At 47.6% G+C, this 20,629-nt stretch overlaps 1 protein-coding gene across 10 annotated transcripts in view; it reads left to right on the top strand.

Moving 5' to 3' along the window:
- fbrsl1 (fibrosin-like 1) overlaps positions 1-20,629 on the top strand; it is a 320,464-nt gene that overhangs the window by 164,399 nt on the left and 135,436 nt on the right. For 9 of the 10 annotated variants that reach the window (XM_084024101.1, XM_084024104.1, XM_084024103.1 and 6 more), the window contains exons 3-4: positions 2,191-2,292; positions 6,352-6,387. In XM_084024101.1, the coding sequence (XP_083880227.1) occupies positions 2,191-2,292; positions 6,352-6,387 (138 nt within the window). The remainder of the gene's footprint in view (positions 1-2,190; positions 2,293-6,351; positions 6,388-20,629) is intronic. The other variant, XM_084024105.1, reaches the window with a different exon arrangement.

Genomic DNA, 20,629 nt, shown 5'->3' with positions numbered 1-20,629 from the left:
GCTCGGGAGGATTGCTCTCTTTGTGCTCTCCTTGAGAGGAGGAAATCAAAAAAGGCCACCGTCTATTTTAAGATTCAAGGAGTGATTAGGCTGACAGCTAGTCGAGCGAGAACGGGAGAGGCAGAGGGGAGAGGTGGGAGGTGGAAGTCAAACCTGATTAGGCCCACCTGCCAGGTTTCTCTTCCTTCCATCTCGACACCCTGATTGCTTGACGGCAGCTACCTCCTCCTCCTCCTCCTCTCCACCACACTCACCTCACCCCACCCCCGTCCTGTCACTGTTGACCTCAGCGCGCTGCTAATGCCCCCTGGCCAATCAGCATGCTCGCCCCGACGGCAGCAGGGTAATTAAAAGGGAATTGTTCCTACTTGGCATGTGAGCTGGTGGGCACGAGGGTAGACAAACACTCTCACTCGGCTGCCTTGCCTCCCTCCCTCCCTCCCAGCCAGGTGGTAGCGTACAGGACCTGTCAGATTAGCTGATGACCCTTTTAATTCTAGCCCAGCCGGGGGCCATAATTGATATTTACCGGGAAAGGTTAATTGTAGCAGTGATCTGCTTAAATTACAGTGGAGATCAGGAGAACGAGGCCAGCCACCGCGCGCCACCAAGGGAGCTGCTACATGCAAACTGCTCGTCAAATGGATTATACCCCACGGCCATCACCACTGTACTCCAAGGTGGGGAAGCAGCACGGGACGCCGTGATTGGCTGGTGCTGCACCATGCACACGGCCTTCCTTGCTGGGCTCGCCAACCTCCCATCTGGCTGGGAATTTGAATGCATGCCAACTGTGGGGCTTGATGGCCTGCAATAAAGCAAGCCATCCAGGTCTGCAGTGGGGCTACCATGATGTGGGTGGTAATGCAGCCATTTGTACACTTAAAATGCTGATAGCTAATATTTTGTACCAGTGGGAGATTTGCCAGTGGAAGGCCCTATTGAAAAGGCCTGAATTATTATTATGATTATTATTTCACACTTTCAATCACATTTCGGAGGGTTCGGAAACACCAGCTGGGCAAGAGTATCGGGACTGGCACATTTTTTTGTTGAACCGAAAAACAGCAGGAATTAAATGAAAATGAAACCATAATATTGCATATTCAGCGTCTTTTTCTTCTCCGTTCATGCTACATATTTTCCCACTTATACTGACCTCAAAGAGCGATTGTTGGCCTTGTCAAGTTACGTAAGGAATGTGCCTTAGTGGGGGGTGTGGAGCCTTATTGTATTGATTCTACCTTTTCAGGGACATTATTTCTTTTGTACTGTATAGGTATACGTACAATAAACTGAGCTAGTGTTGCCTACCTGACACTCGAGTGTGTTTGACTGTGTCATACTAACATTCGTGTTTGTGCTCGGTGGGACAAATTGGTGGTTTTATTTTAATAATAGTAGTAGCAGCTGTGGTCGGCCGGCCCACAGCTGGGCTAACTAAATCATTCCTGCTTGTATGACTCGCAATAGTGGGTCGAGGTTTGGGGTTGTGGGTGTTCTCTTTTTTTCTACAGTCAGTTCTGCTTTTGCATTTAGCCAAAGCACAAACTGACAGCGAGCAGTGAGTCACCGCACCGAGTCCCCCTTCAGGTTCCCGACACAAGGGCCGCAGCTCGCTGAACGTCACTGGGAGCTGTCGTAGTTATGCCTTATTGTTATGCACACATTCATGTCCCCTGTTGTGAAACATCATCGTTTTGCAGTGTCTGAATATCTTATATCACTCACACTTGTCAATGTGAACAAAATCCAAAAAGCACCTCAACTGCTTATTTTGACTAGAAACCAAATCATTTCCATTATAATATTAATCACAATATATTGATGGAATAATATTTGATTAATCAATTATTTTGGTGGCAACTAGTAAACATAATAAATATTAACTTCTTCCCTGCTGTTTTACATTTGGACACAGTGCACATGTCCTTTTCTCATAAACAATTGTGTAGCGGAGACATTTGTATCAAACTGGCATGGTCTTTAATACATAACTGTTAAATCTTTCTCCGTGCGATTTTCCAGTGATTCTCATCATATCAGAGCAGCTTTTAGGACTATGCTTTATGGCTCTCTAATGTCTGAAGTGTAGCAGCCTCTCAGGGTATATTGCTTAATGGTGAACATCGTGGTCTGGTTAAGGAGGGAAGGAAATCATTTGAAGATGTTTCTTGTGTCCCCCTGCAGATCAAACCGTTTGCGCTATGTCCAGTCAAAGTCAGCGAGGTCGAGGCGGTGCAGGAGCTCAGCAGACCGCACAGGAGCAACTCCAAGGAGCAGCTCAGCGAGGTGAGTCCTTGGACGAGACCTTTCCCCTTCCTCGCAGACCTCCAACAGCGAGCCAGGCTATCCACTTTCACAGGTCCCGTTCAGGGGACCCCGAACTGGGATATGGAGGGTGGGCGCGGAACAGCAACATTGAGGCTGAGATCAGAGAGCAGCTGGTGCGACAGCTCCTCTTGTTTCCAGCCCTCACCTCATAAATCCCCTGTGCGATGGGGACAAGTCTGGCCGGCTGGCAGCACACAGACATGAAATGATTAGGCGGCTTCACACGGCATCACCTTGTTGGCCCGCCGTTATTTAAGCACGTATAATGTCAACGCAACCTAACACAGTTCAGCCAGGTACGGGCTGACCCGGGTTCAGGAAAGCGCTCCAATCATCGCTGCGGCAGCATCCATATGCCAGCCCTTTTAGAGGATGAGTAGGTGGCAAAGGGAAATGGAGGCCTGGCATTGGTTCAGCATGAGGGATGAAATAATGCAATTTAGATACAGGGGAAGTAATAAGAATTTATGCCAAATCCCAAGCGGCTCATTTTAAATGAATGTAGAAATATGCTTCCTAACTAATGCCTGTCAAGCAGACCTCCCAAACCTAAGGAAATTCAATCAGACTGTTCATTTAGCTGACGACGCATGAGGAGAGAGAGAGAGAGAGAGAGAGAGAGAGCGAGAGCGAGAGAGAGAAGAGGAAGGAAAATGTGCGGCTCCTTTTTTCCAGCAGGGGTAAAATGATGGAAGGAAAAGGATTTTAATGAACTTATTAAATGCATTGTTTTAAGCTATTCAGCTTCCCAATTGAAAATCCAGCTTGATGAGAAAAAAAAAAAATCCCCCAGCCTAATTTTTCTCCGTCTTCATCCTCTTTTCTCTATGCCTTGCTGCTCTGCCCCCCCCCCTCCCCCCTCCACCGCCTCGTACTATTTTCTAGAATTTGTGTAAAAGGCTGTCTTTTAATGAAAAAGTCAGGGGGAAGAGGCGGGCTTGTCAGATAAAAGACCGACGCCGGTTGACAGCTCTGACAGGGATATACGACAAGCACAGAGAAGGAGGAGGGTGCGGATGGAGGAGGGGGGGGTGGTTGATGGAGGGGGTTAGGGGGAGGGGGGTGCTGTTGAAAATTGCACGCTGTAATCGCCGACGGTGTTAGATGTGGCATGTCTCTCTAATCTGCTGCCAAATAAATGGTGCACAGACGGTGATGGTTGTAGCCGCGGCGTCCATATCTATCCATCTCCCTCCCTCTGCCTGATGTCTTCACCTGTCTCTCTCTCTTCCTGTCTGCGTGTCTGTCCCTCTCTCCACTGGCTGTACCCCACTCCCCAAAGACCCCGGCAGCGAGCGTCCTCGTCACTGCCCCCCTCCTTATTTCTTATGTGTCCCAGCTCCGTGAAGTCTCCGCCACCGCACTGAGAGCGCTGCTAATTTTCATAAAACACGCTCCACCACATCAAAGTGGCTCGGCAGCTTTAAGAGCTCTTAACTAATGATGCCGCGTCTGCAACCACTAAAATGGATTTCTCTTGTCTTACCGCCAAAGGAAATAGAGACAAATGCGACATGTGGACGCGCCTGCCTGTGAAAACAGTCATGCATCAATTTGGGAGCAGGGGGTAAAAAAAAAGAAGAAAACAAATGCAGGGAATGCTGTTTGTTCACTGCAATGGTTGGGACTTTATCTGTTTATTTTGACTAGGTAATTGTGCCTGCGGTGCAGCGGAGCCCCGGCACTAAGCCACGCAGGGATTAGGGAAATATGAGGTGGCGGAGGGGGTGGGCTCCACTGCATCTGTGTCCTGCGGAGGAGAGGACGGCAGCTGTGGCGGTGCCGTCGGGGTCTCTAACACCTCTTGGATCCCCACCCACATGCACCCACACCCGCCCAGGCTACCTGATCTGGCTCAGAGGGCATCCACGCTCACATCCCGGCCCTCATCATGCTCCAACGAGCTCTGATTGGCCCCCCGCCTTCCTGCGGTGACAAAAACCAATAGTCTGGGTTGGGAGAAGATGGGCTGGACCCTCCCCTTTGTCGCCATGTTTTTCTTTTTTCTCTCCTATTTTTTTTGCAAGGAGAGTGGAGGAGGGGGCATGGAAATGGGGAGAGGATTAGGGGGCGGATTTAGCAACATTTCTCTTCTCCGGGGCTGTTTAGTTAACCCTTAAATGCTTCCAGCATCCGCCCCATCTCTCTCGCCACCAACCAGCATACCCACCACACACACAGACACACACACACACACACATCCTCCTCCCTCCCCCACACTCCCTCTCTGGGGCGGGTTCTTAAATCCTTTTGAAGTCCTAAGCGCTGCAGAAATCCATTGAGAGCCATGTATAATGGCTTTTAAGAGAGAGTGTTTAGCTGGATGCCGACCCTATGGCTTATGAACCGCTGGCGTTTTAATGGATCCCCCCCCTCCTACCTCCCTCCCCTCTTTTCCTCCCTTCACCGGCACTAAATCCAATGGATTGTCCCTCATTATCATTTAAATAAGCCTCTCTTTCTGCTCAGAATGCTCCACGTTGAATGAAGTCTACACAGTAAGGCTAATTCCAAATGGCCTTGGCCTCCCACCACCTATGCACATATGCACACACATATCTTAAGTGCACTCACAACATGCACAGACAACGGGCCGCATTCTCACTGGAACACACTTTTGGCCCTTTTGTATCCAGTATACAGTATGTCACCTCCGTACAGTTCCTCCTCTCCTCTGTGGACGCTGGAGTGGAGGCGCCCAAGAGGTTGAGCAGAGCGGGAATAGCCTTTTTGATTCCTGCGGAGCCTGCTTTCCGGTTCGCAGCGGGACTCCTCCCTAATCGTCACGGCAGGAGCCGTCCTGTGAATCAGAGGGGCATACAGGCGATGATGAGGACAGAGGCCAAGAGCAGGTGTGGGAGAATGGATGAGGGGTATTAGGAGGGCGCAAAACAAGGGAGGCAGTCGTGGTGAAGGTGTGGGGGAGGTTGCCTGGATTGAAGGTGGACCTACGGATGAAATTGGTCTAGCAGAAAAGTCCCCTCCAGAGACCAGGGGGGCAGAAATTGCCAATCTAGACAGAGGAATAAAAGAAGTGAAAAGTGGAAGTGGAGGGAGGGTTTTGGAGATTGGTATTCCTGCTGGGCTCTGACAGACAGAGCCGGGGAACAGAACAAAACCTCGCTTTGCTGGTCTTCATCGTGCTCTTGTTCAGCATTTAGAGGACTGCATTAGAAAACACAGGATGAGTTTAATGGGGCCAAAACACCTCCCTCAATGCATGAAGAGTTATTCATCCCGAGTAAAAAAGGGGACCCGTTGGTCTGCATCCAAAATGTGGCAGAAGGACGGTGATATTTTTTACCTAAAAACATGTTCTTAAAAAAATACATGTTTAATTAAATGATGAACAAGATATGCTTGTTCCTGTTATTCAACACCCAGAAAAGAATACGCTTGGAAGAAATCGGACTGCTGCTTGAGCTGTTACTCACTCTCTAACACCAATCTCTAGATCAACTGTGTTTCATCACTTTATCTACTGGTGCAAGTGATGGATTCACTCCGGCGTGTCTGTCGGTGTCCCCCCCCATGGGAAGCCAGTGAATTCAAACAAATAAACACGACATTTAATCTTGACCCGCACTGTGACACATTACAAAACCGTCTGAAGCATTTTTTTTTATTTACAGAGTCAGCAGGCCAAAATGATACCACGTCATTAACCGTACAGTCTTCACTTCACACTAGCTTTCAAAATGCATTTGCACTGCCACGAATGACTATTGTGCAACATTTTAATCACAGGCTTACCGATGATTAAGCTTTTCCACAGTGTATTTCAGTGACAACTCAAATTAAGTCTCTCAGCGTGACATGAGCGATTGTTTTAAGAGCCCCCCCCACGATGGACGCAGGAATGTATGGGAGTGATGTGTGCCGGCGTGGGGTACACGGCGGAGCGGGTAAAAGGTTAACGTGAATATTGATATTAAAGCGGCGCTGCTTCATCATGTCTGTGTCAGCGAGTGAAACGCTCCTTAAAGGTCATCCCTGTTCTCCTCTCTCTCCCCACAGAGCTCCACTCACTCGCTGTCAGGCCGCGGCTACTCGGTAAGTGGCATTTTCATGCTTCATAGCTTTACGGCAGAATTACAATCTCCAACGACCCGCTTTATGGCCCCGGCGCTCGACATTTTAATTATGTTAAATAGAGTAATGGAGAAATCATGATATTAGGAACATTAATTCTGGCTGACTGACTGATTAAATTGCGGGAAGGTGTCCTGCGCTACCTTGGTGAAAAGGGGGCCTCGTTTTATTGGCATCGATCAGCGGCGCTCGCCGGCGCTGCAATTTGGCTGTCAGGGTTTTATGTCTTCCTCCAGTGACTGTCAACGGAGGATCCTTTTGCTCACAGACATAAAAATATGCCTAAAAGCCTCGTAAAGGCCCCCGTACCCACGCAATAAATACACTCATTCACCAAACAGGAATGCATGTACACACACGCCATCAGGAGAATGCTTAAACACGTCTTGTGATTTGTCGGAGACAACAGACTGTACATCAGTAGGAGTCAGCGATGCGGGTTCTGTCGGAGACCATGTGTTGTTGAAGGTAAATGTGCCCGAGAGGAATATTTAGTGATGCCGTGGAAAATCGTCAACCCGATCCTTTCAAAACAGACGCTAGTTCACAAATTGTCAGCGTAGGACTATTTTTATCCCTGGAAAGCATCTGTTGCCTTGCCCCAGTGCTTTTTTCAAACCATGAATCTGTGCTCGTCCCGTCCCATTGTTTCAATGATGTGCCTCGTCTCTGGGTAATAGAGACAGCAGCCGTCCTTTATGTCCTTTGCTTAAAGAGAACTAATAAGAGGAACATTCTTTATAGCGTGCTACTTTTAGCTGATGAGTGGCATATGGCAGTTCTTATTGCAGCTTGGAAGCAATCATCCCGACAAACAAAACAACTATAAATGGTTTGTCGTCGTTAATCTGCCTCAAAGGACTGCGGTTAAAACGCTGAACAAAGCTTAACTTCAAAAGACCTTGATCTCTGTGCGATCTTTTTTTTTTTGTTGTTTTTTGATTTTGTTTTAATAGAACATGTCACATTCCTATTCCCCAGCGGCCGCATGCTCACAGATGGATGAAAACAAATAAGACCTTCGAAAAAAGCTTGCAGAGCCCTTTGGCTCAAGCTGTCAGTTTGAGTCGGTAGGGAACGAGGCCTTCTCTTTATCTGAGAGGAGGGAGGGAGGAGTCACAGAAATGCAGAGGGGGGGGGGGGGGTCATTGTCGTTGTGCAAGCCAAAGAAAGTCCAGTAGCGAGGGCAGGAAGTTTGATGCTGTCTGGCTATCCGATGGTGCTATCTGCAGCCTTTGTGCCTCCTGGGTGCTGAGCTCTGACTCTCAATCTGCTCCGCCGCCGGGCCCGCTTGATTTCTGGGGTCTCCTTATCTGTAAGCACTTCAGGCTTTACAGTATGATATTTGGGAAAAGGGGGGTGGCATGGGGTGCAGGGTCAGGGCTCCAGGGAACTGCCATGGCGAGGCTGAGCGGGTATGGGAGGAGGAGGGCGAGTGGATCGCCACGGGCTGCACACGGCGTTATGGCTGGAGGTGGAGGAGGCTGTGTGTGGGGGTGGAGGGCTGTTTGTGAGGTGGGGAGGGGGTCTCTGGAGGTCAATGAGGCGGGCAAGGAAGCGTTAGGCAGTGCTAGTGGCCACCAATAGCACGGACAAGGCTGTCTTCTGGTTGGCCACTGGCACTGATGGCTATCGCTGCCTCTCCACTGAAAACATCGAGCTGGTGGACGGGCTGGTTATCTGTCACACGCACTAGGAGGTAATAAAGGCAATCTCTGCTGACAGTTTGTTTCTACTTCTGGGAGAGAACACCTCCTTTTATGTACGCTTCCATATGTCTCCCTGCTTGTGTTGACTGCCAGGCTTTAATGGCCTCATTTGAATGGTTTACACAAGAATGGAACCATTTCTGGCCTTTATATATATATATATATATATATATATAGCCGCGGCATCCATATATCTAGTTTACGTGTTAATATATAGTTCACTTCCTGTTTCCCTCTATTGACTGGCAATTAAAGGCAAAAGGCAAAACAGCTATTGGTATTTTATAGTCACCCATTAGACAACGAATATAATGTTCAATTCTACAATAAATATATAATGATGATTTCACTTTATTGCCATTACAACTAAAATAGCAACTGCTTACCTACTTGCCTTGGTTGCCTTGGTTACATGTATACCGTCGGACAAACAAAGTACAGCAAATCTAAAATATAAGCTGAAAAATACAGAAATATATAGGTGTTATAGATCTGTCCCAACAAACTGATGTTACTTGATAGGGTAATGAACATGAAGAAACAGGATGGGTTTATCCAGGTGATGACCCCCCCCCCCCATCTCCCATTCGGGTTTGAGGACTATCTCTGGACCGGTGAGTCCAGCAGCAGGACTGAGACTCGCTATCTGGCTCTCTGTGGAAGACTGGATGTGGGATTGTTTATCAGGCCGACTCTCTCTCCTGTCTGCTTTGTGCAGGCTTCATTATAGCCTCGGCTATGTTTGGAAGACAATATCTGTGCCGTGTTTCCTGCGCTGCTACCTGCTTGTTGTTCCATTGAAGATTGGCCCAGGCTCTGGCGATTTATCACCCTCTCTCAGGGGCTCCTTGATAAAGAACCCAACATCCCCCTCTGTGCCTGGGAGATACGGGGCTGAGAGAGACGGGGGGAAATGTCAGAAAATCTCGCTGCAACTATCTCCCCATCCTGTCGCTACCCCTGGGCTGCCTACACTGTGTGGAGGAGGAGGAATTTTAGCTAAGCGAAAGAGACAACACACCACCCTTTCCTTTCAGATGAAGCGATTGAGCCTCAGCCTCCCCCCCATCTTTTAAAACCACCTAAGGCCAAGCCACGGCTCATGTTTTCACGCACGATAAAAGCATAGAGCTTTGTCTGACAGTATAATCTGACTAGTCTGTTTTGGGAGGGTTTATCTCTGCGATGTCAGGGAGGAAAACCTTAGCCGGAGTGTTTGGGCTGGGAGAGAGAGAGAGAGTGCTGGGAGCTCTCAGACACACCCATCCCCCCCCCCCCCCCCCCCTGCTTGGGGTTGTCATAATCATATTTAACGCTAAATGAGTCTACACTCTAAACGCTACAGTCTCCCAGTCATTTGCGCATTCCTAAACAGCCTCCTTTTAATTGATTTGGCATTCACGACCTCCGCATTGTGGCAAACGCACGTCCCCGTCTGAGTGACGAGGCTCTTTACAAGATCTTTATCGAATACAAGGATTATGTCACTTAATTATAATAGAAGCCATTAAAAGCGTCATGCTTTATTAAACAGAACGACACAGATTCACTGGATTAAATGCTAAACACAGCAATTGAAAGGAAATTGAGTGTAAATTATATCTTAGACTAAGAATAATTTCTGCAGCAGGGTCACTTTGACATACAGAGCTGCAGCAGAGAGCATGGCTGTTTCCCTCCACAGTATATGAGTATCTTAACTGCCTCTTTGTTCGTATATCACTCCGCCTCTCACGCTCTGCTTACTTTCCAGCGGGGTGTGCAGGTGTCTCTATACCACCGGCTCTGCACATGGTGAAAATTAGCAAAGGAAACCCGAGAGCCCAGCGGGAGTGGGCCGGGGCCCTGACATTGTCCTGGCCCTGGGGTGGAGCTCCGCCTGTCAGGGGCCTCTCTATGAGGGCTGTCCGCCTTGAAAAACCTATTTGTTTATCCCCGTGTGCGGTCCGGCTCCAGATCCCGGACCCCGCTGCTCACTGCGCACCGGGGACCTGGGCTGTTGCCGCTAGCAACAGATAAAATTGCTGTTAACCACAGCGGGGCCCACAACACATCAATCAACGGTTCCTGCAGATAAAGGCTGGGGGCTTCTGGGGCCCCGGCTGAATGGCACGGTTGAAAATCCTTTTCCAGTGGCTGAGCACACACACAGCTCTGGTGGTAGAGGTCTGCTGTCATTCAGGGTCGAGGAGGGAAACTTCATTTTCGGCAATGCGGCTCAGGTTTTGTTCTAATGGAGATGCATTAGAACAGCGGCCGCACAAAGGGGACTCTGGGACTCTAGGTAATTTGAATAAAAAGGCGACAGTGTGAATTAGTGTTGACGGGGCCTCAGAAAAACCCAACGCAGCATAGTTCACTTGTTCCAAATGAACTCTTAATTGCTTTTGCCACTTGGCTTTGCTCTTAAGGCTGCTTAAAAGCTGGGGACGTTCAGCTTCACCGCGGTTCACGTACCCCCGTCGGTTCGCACCCAATTGAGATCAACGATTGGAAATGGCTCCAGCTTCACTCCCATGGCACAGACATATTTTCATTCTAACCTTTTTTTCAATTGAGTTCTGGCACCAAAGCAAATGTATGATGATGACTTTGGTGCTGGGTAATGAAAACTAACAATAGAGATCTTTTGTCGTATTGAATCCTGTTGATGTATTCCCAGATGAAGCCCTATGCTATCACCCATGTTGGAGTTAGTCCAAATGAAACACAGACTCTCATGAGTACGAGCATTAGTTTGATCCCGCTAAGGCCGGCCTTGATTATCATCACTCTTACGTAGTTTGTCCTGGATGCACGTCCCCTAACTCACATTGCTCCACTTTAAACAAATAGCCCTATAATATAACAATCAAACAATTCTCTGAGGATTTGTTTACTGCAGGCCTTCTCCCCATTAAGTTTCACAGACACTGTAGACAAATAAAGTGGTAATTCCACTTTATCATATGTTACATACACCACAATCAAGCAGCAATTACATGCTCCTTCCATTTGTAAGAGCTCCCAATGCCGACATGGATGTTTTAATGAGGGCTGTAATGAACGCTCAGGGTGTTTGGCAAGTCTCCGAGATGTTGCCGGGGCTTTTATGGCTCCCCATTATAACGTACAATTTGCATCAGCAAATTACAATGCTCCATATCATTATCCCGCGCCAAGGCCCGATCATAAATTAGAGCTCCAATTACAAACATCTATCTGGGAACGGGGAATGAATATGATGGCAGCCCACTATAAACAGGCAGGAGGGAGAGAGAGCCTCCCGTGGTCTGTGGGATGGGACTTCCATAGGTGTGATGTTCTCATAACGCCCCCCCTCCCCCCCCTCATTCATGCTTCCAACAGCAATAGGGCGTTTTCAGGGGGAAAGAATGTCTGCTAGCTGTGTTTTGGTGCTTCCATATGTTCCGTGTGTCGCAGCGCGCTGCATGTTGAACTTTGTGGTGTTTTAATGGTCTGCTACAAGAGAACACCCGCTGATCCCGGTGGCCGACTGTCTCACACTCCTCAGTCCAAGCGAGGGCAGCCGGTCCGTCGGCCGTGCAGAGGATGGCCTCGTCTATTGTGTCTCCATCTCCGTCTCAACTTGATTATACACTGGAGGGAACAAAATAAATCATAGAGATTCATCACGCTGCAGCTTATTAATTCAACGCCACAAGTGTTATATCGGTCTGTGTCATTTAAAGAAGCAGGCATTGCAGCATCGCCAAGGAATCCAGAGGAAGCCATTTTAGTTTGGGCAGATCCTAAGACCTTTCATATCCTGGCATATGTCGTGGTTCTTTCTTCCTCTGACTGATATGGAGATTCAGTGGCCGCTTCTCTCCCGAGCTCACAGTTGTTGTAGTGGGGGAGACAAACAGCAGTGTACCTGTGATGGCAGCGTTGCCTGCGATACGCGACCTGTGACCAAACCTCGGTAGAACAAAAGGCGCACGTCAAGAGAAGGCTTCGGGCGCGAAGCAGAAACCACCTCGGCTGATGAGACAAAAGGCCTGCGGGTCTCCCGCAAACCCACAAGAGCTCCCCGATGCCGCGCAAACAAAGCCTGAAATTAAGAAGAGCCAGAGGCAGGCCCATTTCTAGAGCAAAGCTAAAGTGTTCCTTTTTCATGTCCTCAGTGGAATGTTCCACCACCGGATTGTAATAAGGCAGAGATACGAAACAACACTTTGCCATTTTCAGTGTCAGATTTTTAGAGAAAGCAGGTTTCGCATCGCTCTTTCTTTTTTTTTTTGCTTCTGTTTTTTCCGGCTCGCTCGACATTAACACCTCCCACCACACTTTCCGAGCTAATTTTAAAGGTACTAAAAACTCCTCTTGTAAGCCTTTTGTCAGATAATGTTTAATTCAGATTTTGTTTTTGCATTTTAACCTTGCTTATCTGTAGGATCAAACACATCCATCTGTGCTTTTTGGCTGAGCATAGAGGATAACGGCAGTTTGAGTTTAGGAGGTCATGGGATGAAGAGACTTTTTTCCATTTTCACCCCCCCCCCCCCCCCACCCCCACCCCCCGGCAATTATTCCTGCTGTCTTTAATGTTTCTATGAATCTATGAGGGTTAAAGCTACTGCCTCCCTGTATGTAACTCCACTCCAGGATGAGTACCTTTTCAAAAAAAAAAAAAACCTGTACAAAAAAGTTCCACTAAGTAGGTCATGTTCTGCCACTTGTCTTCTAATCACTCAAGGAAAAGAAGCCGTTTCTCTCCATCGAGCCCCTGAGCCTCGCTCCTGGGACTTCAGTGAGCAACATACACTCATTTGATTTTCTGCCATGTGTTTTCTCCTTCTCCTTTCTCTCTAAACCCCTCTTTTTTTACTTCCCTTACCTTGTATCTGACAAAACACAAGCAACACCTATCCTGCCTCCGACTTCACTTCACACACATATGCACCACCACCCCTCCTCCCCCACACGTCTCTCTCGCTGTCTCTCCGTCTCTCTCAGTGGAGAAGGTGTCTGACAGTAACAGCAGGTAAGGTATAAGATTACAGGAGAAGCAGGGGCAATTACACCTCCAGCTGATGCCGGTGTGTTTATGAGGAGAGTAACTGTTAATGACAGTGTTGTGGTTTCTCCAGAGGCCAGAGTGCAGCTTAGGGAAACCTGCTGTTTTTGTCAGCCTAGCTTCCTGCTACGTCGTAGATGAGTTTGTTTTGTTTTTTTGTTTTTTTTCTGTCCGCCTATTTGATTTTTGGTCTTTCGCTCTCATGCGCCACTGCCAGTTAGGGCTGCCTCTAACTTAGTAGCTGTTCCTAGCCTGCAGTACGAGGTTTCAGCAGTTCTGGGAGATACAGTGGGGAAAGTATGTATGGCAAGTAAACTTGAAATTAAAAAAGAATAAATCTCTATCTATCTATCTATCTATCTATCTATCTATCTATCTATCTATCTATCTATCTATCTATCTATCGGGTGGGAGCTATATGCATATTAAACACATTCAACTAAAAAACAACACAAAGACACATTCAAATATTGCCCTCAGGTTGTTATCTGCCGTGTCTGACCGTATGTAAATGCACTTGTGTCAGTGCCAGATGGTGCTGAGACACCATTTGTCTTTTGTTTCCAGGCTGCACCTGTTGGGGTTGAATCTACCTGTTTGGTTTGACTATCTACATAATCTTACAAATGTATACTACACACACACGCACACACACACACACGCACACACACATATACATATACTCTATACATATCTCACTCATGGTTGGTTGTTCTTGTTAATGGCAGTCTTTGAGATTGAAGGTTATTTCAGCGTTTTGCTCATTGAATGAGGCTTTGGATAGAAGAGTCAGCTAAATGCCAGCAAATGTTAATGAGTGCCAGACTCACCCACCAGTCTTCTGCCCACGACCATCCATGCTGCAGACCCCATCCACTGTGCCCTCAGCGTGTGGTTGGCCTTGGCCCCGATCACGCCGGGGCACATGGGAGATTAACTGGGCTGGCTTACTCACTCAGCAGGTTCCCCGACTCCCCTCCACTCATCCCAGCCCAATCTGCCAGCTAGCCTCCTGCTCCGCCGAGCCGTGGCAGCAGGGCACCACGAGCCCGGCCCGCCTTCATTACGCCTGCCAGATGGGCTGAGAATTAGATTCGAACTCCCACCATGGAGGGAGGGAGTGGAGAGAGATTGAGGAGGGAGGAAGGGAGAGAGAGGTGTCAGGAGGGGAAAGGGAGGAGGGAAGAAAGTTGGTGGGGGGAAGAAAGTAATGGTTTTTGTTTTCATTTATGTTGCAAGTTATTACATTTTAATGTAACACCCCTGGGACCTGGCAGCATTAAATGCCTGTTCTTGAATAATCGACACTAACTGCAAGCAAATGCTAGGGAGAAATGAAATTAGCGAGCGCAGCAATTTGGCACAGTGATTATCGGCTCCTTGGAGGCACTTCCTGATGATTTAAGAATGCTAACATTTAAGCAAGTCAGATCTCATTACTCTTCAAGGTTAAACTGAGCTGTGTTGGAAGGGGAGGCAGATGCTTGATTGGAAATAGTGCTTCCTTGTCTCTCTTCATCTCTCTTTGTTTATGCCGACGTTTCTCACTCCGGCGGCAGCTCGCTGGCAAGAGGCGAAGACTCAGGGCTGAAATCCGTGAGGCGAAGACTCAGGGCTGAAATCCGTCAGGCCCCGGTGACACCTTTTGCCAGCTCTTAATTACATCAGCAATACTCTGTTTCCGAGGCGTAATTTGTCCATTGTCAAGGCTCATCACTCGTGCTAGGAGCGGCGCCATGCTAACTCCCCCGGTCTGGTTCTGAACCTCCCTCACGCATTCCCTTTCACACAGATGCATGGCCGGGCGCAACAAAAGGAAAATTGGGACCTTTTTGAATCCTGTCCAAAGGAGAAAGTGTTTATTACTTTTCAAACTGCACAAATATTCTTTTATACTGTATATTTCTCTGCTACTCGCACTCGTTCTGTGGAGGCAGAAACCATTTTCAAAGCAATTTCAGCCCTGGCATCGTCTGGTCCAGTGTTTACCTCAGCCAGCCATACACATCTGTTCTGCACACAAACTTGATCCAATTAGGTGACACCAGACAATAGCTTACTCCTCCAGTAAGCCCAGCACAGTGCCAGGGGTCTCCAACAATACGGAAGTGTTTTCTCTTCTATTACGGGGCGTCAGATCCTTTTAAAGGTGTTTACCGCCGCCGATGTGTCAGCCCCTGTTTCCAAAAGGAGGGCTCAGCTGGAGGAGTGATAGGCGTCGAGGATAATGATGCGAGTGGGAGCAGTGTGGCGGATGCAGATGCACTTCGCCGTGCTGTGTGTGATAAATCCTTCCCTCCGCTGCACCGCGCCCCGCAAAGTTGAGGGACAGATGGGTTGGACTTTTTATCTCCACTTTCTAAATGCAGGAAACATCAAAACATTTTTTCACTGCGGTGATGAGATTTATTTAAAGCGATGCAGGAGCAACAAAGCTACTTTGGGGAATACGTCTATTAGTTTTTCCAAGCTGTTGTTTTCTCATGCAGGGGGGGGGGGGTTCATTGCAAGTCAAATGTAATCATCCCGCCGTTGGGTTATGCTCCGTCTCGAATAATAATAATATTAGGATGGTCCCTGGCATTGCCTGCATCGGGCTTGTAATTTGAATTTCTGAGACGCCACGTAAGAAGGCTGATGTTAATCACAACCAATCACTGATGTTATCATTGCTGGGGTTTTTTTCTTCCTTGTTTATAACAGCTTTATCTTTTGGCACATCGCAAAATTTGGCAGCCTGAATTCATTATCCGCAGTGTTTCATGTAGTCAACAAACATGGTGTCTGTAATGTGGGATTTTGCTCCCTCCTACTTACATGCTGTGTGCACTGCACCGCAACTGATGTCTCGGCATCGCATTTCGTCTTTGTTGTGGCCTAAAGGATTTCTGGATTGTAACAGGGTTACCCCTGGAATGAGGAGAAAGCCTCCAAATTGTAACCAGGCATTTCCACATGAAACATTCATGCTTAAGTATGATTAGCGGAGATTAAGGTGGGTTTGTTTTGCCTCTTAGAAGGCCCTGTGACAATTTGGAAATGGATTGAGAGCAGCTTTCGCGAGCGCAGCCGCCTTAATCTAGTGCCACGAGTTCTCACCCACCTTTGCTGAATTATGTGCATTAAAGGGTCTCACGTCAGCTATGGAGCCGAGGGGCCTCCGGGTTCGACATGTTGAACTGCACAGGAAATATTATGTTAAGTATTTCCGAGACTTTTAATGGAACATCTTTTGCACAGAGAGCGAGATTTGTCAACGCCACTTGAGGAGCTATTCAGTAGGTCTTAGTAGAGAAAATGTAACGTGTTTTTTTGCATTGGGAGAGACTGTGCCTTCTGTAATGGGAGCAGTAGCATGAACATTTTCTATTCCAAAGACTTGACAGGATAGACGGAGCGCTCGGATCAAATCGTGGTCCATTCTCCCAGCCAGTGATGTGGATCCATCTCCCCATCCAAGCCATTCCGCTATCATGTATCCAATTTCCATATCGTCTCCCTATCATGTATATGAGATGGAGCCCTCCCATGTGCTGGATGATGTGATCCCCAGATAGATTCATTCATACATAATGATAAAAGATGGGTTTGGACAGGGCTACTTATTTGACAATCATTGAAGTGCCACTGTGATGGATGGCGAGGAGGATCCCCAGCCCTCTCCCCTCCCCTCCCACCCCCGTAGCTCGGGCTCCTCTTCTGATCCCCCCCCTTATTCATTTTCCCCGGCCGAGCTCAAGGTCTCGCCTCACTTTAAAAGAGAAATATCAAATTGAATTAAAATTGCTCGCTCACCCAAAACAGAAGCCCGCGCGCCTTAAAAATCACACATCTGTTCCCGCAATTCATTGTTGCAAAGTCAATCCCTCTCTCTCTCTCTCTCTCTCTCTCTCTCTCTCTCCCTCTCCGTCTCTCTGGGTGCGTGGTAATGTGAATTATTCATGCCAGCGGGGCCGCGGCGTGCTTCATCATGTTAAAGTGCCCGTGACATTACTGATGGAGCCACCGACGCCCCCGCACTGCTAGCTATGCTAATGCATTTGGAAGGAGTAAAGAAAAGAGACGGCAGCACCTCTAGGGATCAGGAGGACACGAACAGATCACCTATTAGAATTAGTGCTCGAAAAGGCCCCTCGTCCAATCGCTAACACTCCTTTAACTTTAGAAGAAAAATCCTGTGAAGGAGTAAAAGGAACATCGCCATTGTTCCAGGGCTTTGAATCAATCTGCCAACCTTGATAATTAAAGTCATCAGGATATGTGACACCTCCGTGGCAAGCAGTGGAACAAGTGAACAGGTTTCCCCTCGTTCCTGTTCTCCACCCACACTTTTACCAGCTCATGCTGAGATCCAAAGGTTTGATCACAACCTCACTTCCCAGCTGGATTAGCTTTCTGCTCGCTGAGAGAGTGCATCTCAGCAGCACCCAGGGGATTACTTTGTGTTAGCATGCATCAGTGCTGGGAGCTTGTGCTGTATTTATCGGAACCCTGAAATTCAATAAGCCAGCTCAATTGTAAGAGCAAAGAATTAACTTTGATGCTGATATTGAATGCGGAGCGTCAGTTTAGCTTGTGGATGAGTACACTTGCACTGAGAGAGAGAGAGAGAGAGAGAGAGAGAGAGAGAGAGAGAGACATAATGTGGGGCCCCTCTGGGAGAGTCCATCATTCAACTCCACTTTTTTTGTCCCTCAGGTGTTTGCATTCACGGCTAAGAATGGCCTGATTGATAGGGATTTCTAAGCCAGCAGACTATCACGTCTCACATCTCTTCTCCATATCTGCTCAGCGGATTCATGCAAATGGAGGGGGGCCTCTCCTAAATGTTATTTCTTCATGTTGTAAATCTATCTCACAGTGATCCAGTACAGTCTGGCAGAGGTTTTTTGCACAAAGAAAACAAGCAGAGAACAGAGAGAAGAGGCTGAACATTGTGTGAAATGTATTTCCGCTGTTGGTTAGCGTTGAACCGGCCTTCCGATATGCTCTTTGTGAAACTTTTCACGCCTTTTCAGAAACCGCCTGCATCTGTAAAGGCACCGGGTTGATGATCACAACTGATACTGTGGTTCCCACACGCCTCGCCTTCTGAAATTTCACAACCGATAGCAGTTACTGACAAACGGGGGGGGCTGACAAAATCTCGCCTGATTAGAAGAAAAAAAGCAAGTAAGGGAGGGTGGTGCGGAAGAGTTGAGGCAAGGTGAGTAAAAGCGAAGCGAGTCAGATCCGTGAGGTTGAGTCGAGGTTTCGGTTGACACACGGCTGGCTGCTCCTGAGTGCACCACGCTCTCCACAAATGATCGGGTTCAGTCAACACTGACACAAACCACAGCGGCATTGCTTTATCTTCTGATTGCAAATTTGCGACAGAGATTCCTCGAATATGATTGAGACTTTGTTTCCCCTTTCACAAAACATGCCTTTAAGATCACACACACGTTTTATCATCTTCTTCCTGGAACACAAAATACCAACGAATTTCCAAAACAATAATATGATGACATACAATTAATCTGCAACCACGATCTCTAGAGAAGGTTGTGAGCTTATCTTTCGAACGATCAAATTAAATTCCTCCCAGAGTTACGTCCAGCCTGCTGATCCTGTTTCACTGGAAATACGTCACCGTACGAAATGTCGGTTCAGCTTGACTTTCATCCTTCTTAAGGGAAACACCCATACATACTTATATCACCCCGCCACCCCCACCCCCCTCCCTCCCACGGTTAATAATTGAAACCAGCACATATGCAACCTTGACACTTAAGGTCAGCCATGTGGGACTTTGGAAAGGAGAGGCCAAACGAGCAGCCTGGCCGAGCGGCCTCGGCTACTGGCAGCTGCTGTGCTGAAACTCAGAGACGTGTTGCAATCAACCAGCCGTTCTTGTTGTCGAGGTGAGGAAGAAGGAAGGAAGGCGGGAGATCATCCTCTTTGTTCTTTTCCTGACTAAGTCTGTCATCATTATTATCTTAATCTCTGATCATCTTTGATTTAATGCATTCAATTCCGTTGCTGTCATTGGGGCTGAGGTGATGTGATGGATTGTCTAAGTTATTAACCATCGTGGTGATTTGACTTGCTCGACAACATATGTGAGATGCAAGTGGCAAACCAAGATGCTCTGAATGAAAAGTGTTCCCAAACACAGCGCTCTTCTCTGAAACGTATTCCCATTTCACAATCACTATAACTGGGGAGGGGGGGTCTGTTTAAGGCTTTGGAATTGCAGTTAATTGACACATGTCACAAAGGGTCCGCCCAACTCCCCCTCCCTCCTCCCACTGAGATGCTTGTTAGCAGAGCTGCCATAGGCCCTCATTGCTGTGACGGCTCAGTCACAATCTATTACACTGACTGGATGCCTACGCATTTCATTACTGGCACCAAATATTGGTTTTGCTGATACATTTTTCTCAACATAAAAAAAGGGGAAAAAAAGCCACGTTAATGATGAGAAAAATAAACAAGAGGTTTGTCTGCAGGATGTGGGTGGTTGTCCCATGGGAGAGGAATCTCTGGGATATAGAAATAGCTAGAGCATCACCCGACAGGGCCCCCCCCAACCCCGTCCTATACTCCCAGTGCCCTGCAGCTATCGAGGCACTTGTATGGTTGTAGCAAGACGGCAAAGTTTTCATTTACCATCTACACAGCTCCCACTCCGAAAGCAAGCCTTCAGGGTAATGTTAGGTCTTTTCATAAGTTACAAAGATGTAATTAGACAAATTAGCCCAGCAGACACTCGGGGTTGCGTTTTTTAATGGCTGCGTGTTGCCTAGGTTGGTAATTAGCAGGCAGCCGCTGCTCCAAAATCACACATTGCACCCGAGGCCTTGCAGTCGTATCCTGACAACCAGTAGCCGCGCAGTAATGAAGGCTTATGTATCCCACAGGCTTGGTTTGTCTCACTTGCCAGCTAGTTTTGATGTTGGAATTCACACTGAGCCACTGTGCAAGTCAAACCCGTGTATCATTCCCATCCAGGTTGAGCGTGCTGTCCTTTTTTTCCATGAGGTGATGTATTCAAATCAAACGGATGTGTTTTTGCCTCAGAGGCACAGACTTTCATTTGAGCCAATCACCTTTATGGCTCAATTCATCAGGGCCTTGGTCTACGTGTCCAGGTCTCTTGTTCTGAGTAGCACCCGGGGAGCCGATGAGCCATTTCCACACATCCTGCTCCTCTCCCACTTTTAATGACTTGCCGATGGTGATTTTCACCAAGCGCCTGTTTTTTATTGGCTCCGAATAAATTCCCCCTTCTCCCTGACACTAGACATTCTCTTTAAATTGGATCGAGGGGGCTGAATGCCAAATTGGAAATGACCTAGCAAAATGCAGATTAACTTGTGACAGAATTTATTTGTCGATTTACTGTATGTGTCCACATTCAATTTGTGACACTGTGTTTATCACAAATATGACTTAGCTGCAAGCTCTTCACTGCTGTCTCACAGATGTCCAG

The sequence above is a fragment of the Eutrigla gurnardus genome, assembly GCF_963514095.1.
Source record: "Eutrigla gurnardus genome assembly, chromosome: 13".
Lineage (NCBI taxonomy): Eukaryota > Metazoa > Chordata > Actinopteri > Perciformes > Triglidae > Eutrigla > Eutrigla gurnardus.
This window is presented reverse-complemented; position numbering and strand designations above follow the sequence as displayed.